Below are 751 nucleotides of genomic sequence, written 5' to 3' on the forward strand. Positions count from 1 at the left end.
CGAGGCCAGCGAGCCATTCTCAGCCGGCGCTGGGCTGGCCTCTGTGCCGTTGGCCTCTGCCAGCATCTGCGGGGACTGCTTCAGCTTGTCCGACACCCTGTGGGGAGACCCAGACCACCCTGGAGGAAAGCAGGACCACCCCTCCACCCCAGAGAGGGGTTTTGGGGTGGGGGTTCCCACTGCATGGAAGCTGAGGACATGGGGGAAGAGAAGAAGGTTTAAAGCGTGTGGAGTGGCTTAGACACTCTCTTCCTACCTGGAGATGAAGTTGTTTTCCTTCTCGATGATGACAATCCCCACGACAAAGACCAGCAGGATGGCATACTTGCTCCTCATCTTCAAGCAGTGCAGCAGCTCTCGGAAATCCTGGGGCAAAGCGCGTCGGAGCTCCATGGGGAGGGCTGACACCCCCTGGTGAGGTTTCCAGAGCTAGCCCCCCTGGTGTCCTCTGCCCTGCCAGCCCTGCCTGCGGGGAGAAGGCGGGTCACAGCGGTCGTGGCTCTTCAGTGAGAAAGGGTAGGGGACAGAGGCTGACTCTTCCCATAAGGAATGACCGACAAAGTCCTGATGAGGGCAATAAAAAGAGGGGAAACTCCTCCTTGCTGCTCCCATCCCACCCGTGAGGAGCAGCTGCATCCCCTCCTCTCCCTTCCCAAAAATACATCTGCCCCCTTCCCGTGCCTCTGCCAGCCCTGAAACCAAATCCTCGCCTGCCCCGACAGCTGCCGGCTCCCTGCTGGCCAAAAACCTG

The 751-nt window shown here is 60.1% G+C and overlaps 1 protein-coding gene across 1 annotated transcript in view; it reads right to left on the reverse strand.

The window, feature by feature from the left end:
- Positions 1 to 393, reverse strand: part of CHST3 (carbohydrate (chondroitin 6) sulfotransferase 3) — a gene marked incomplete at its 3' end in the record, with an annotated part of 812 nt that extends 419 nt beyond the window's left edge. The window contains 2 exon segments of the mRNA XM_009878692.1: positions 7 to 97; positions 257 to 393. Of these exon segments, the coding sequence (XP_009876994.1) occupies positions 7 to 97; positions 257 to 393 (228 nt within the window).
- Positions 394 to 751: the final 358 nt, after the last annotated feature.

Source organism: Apaloderma vittatum, unplaced genomic scaffold, assembly GCF_000703405.1.
Source record: "Apaloderma vittatum isolate BGI_N311 unplaced genomic scaffold, ASM70340v1 scaffold33441, whole genome shotgun sequence".
Lineage (NCBI taxonomy): Eukaryota > Metazoa > Chordata > Aves > Trogoniformes > Trogonidae > Apaloderma > Apaloderma vittatum.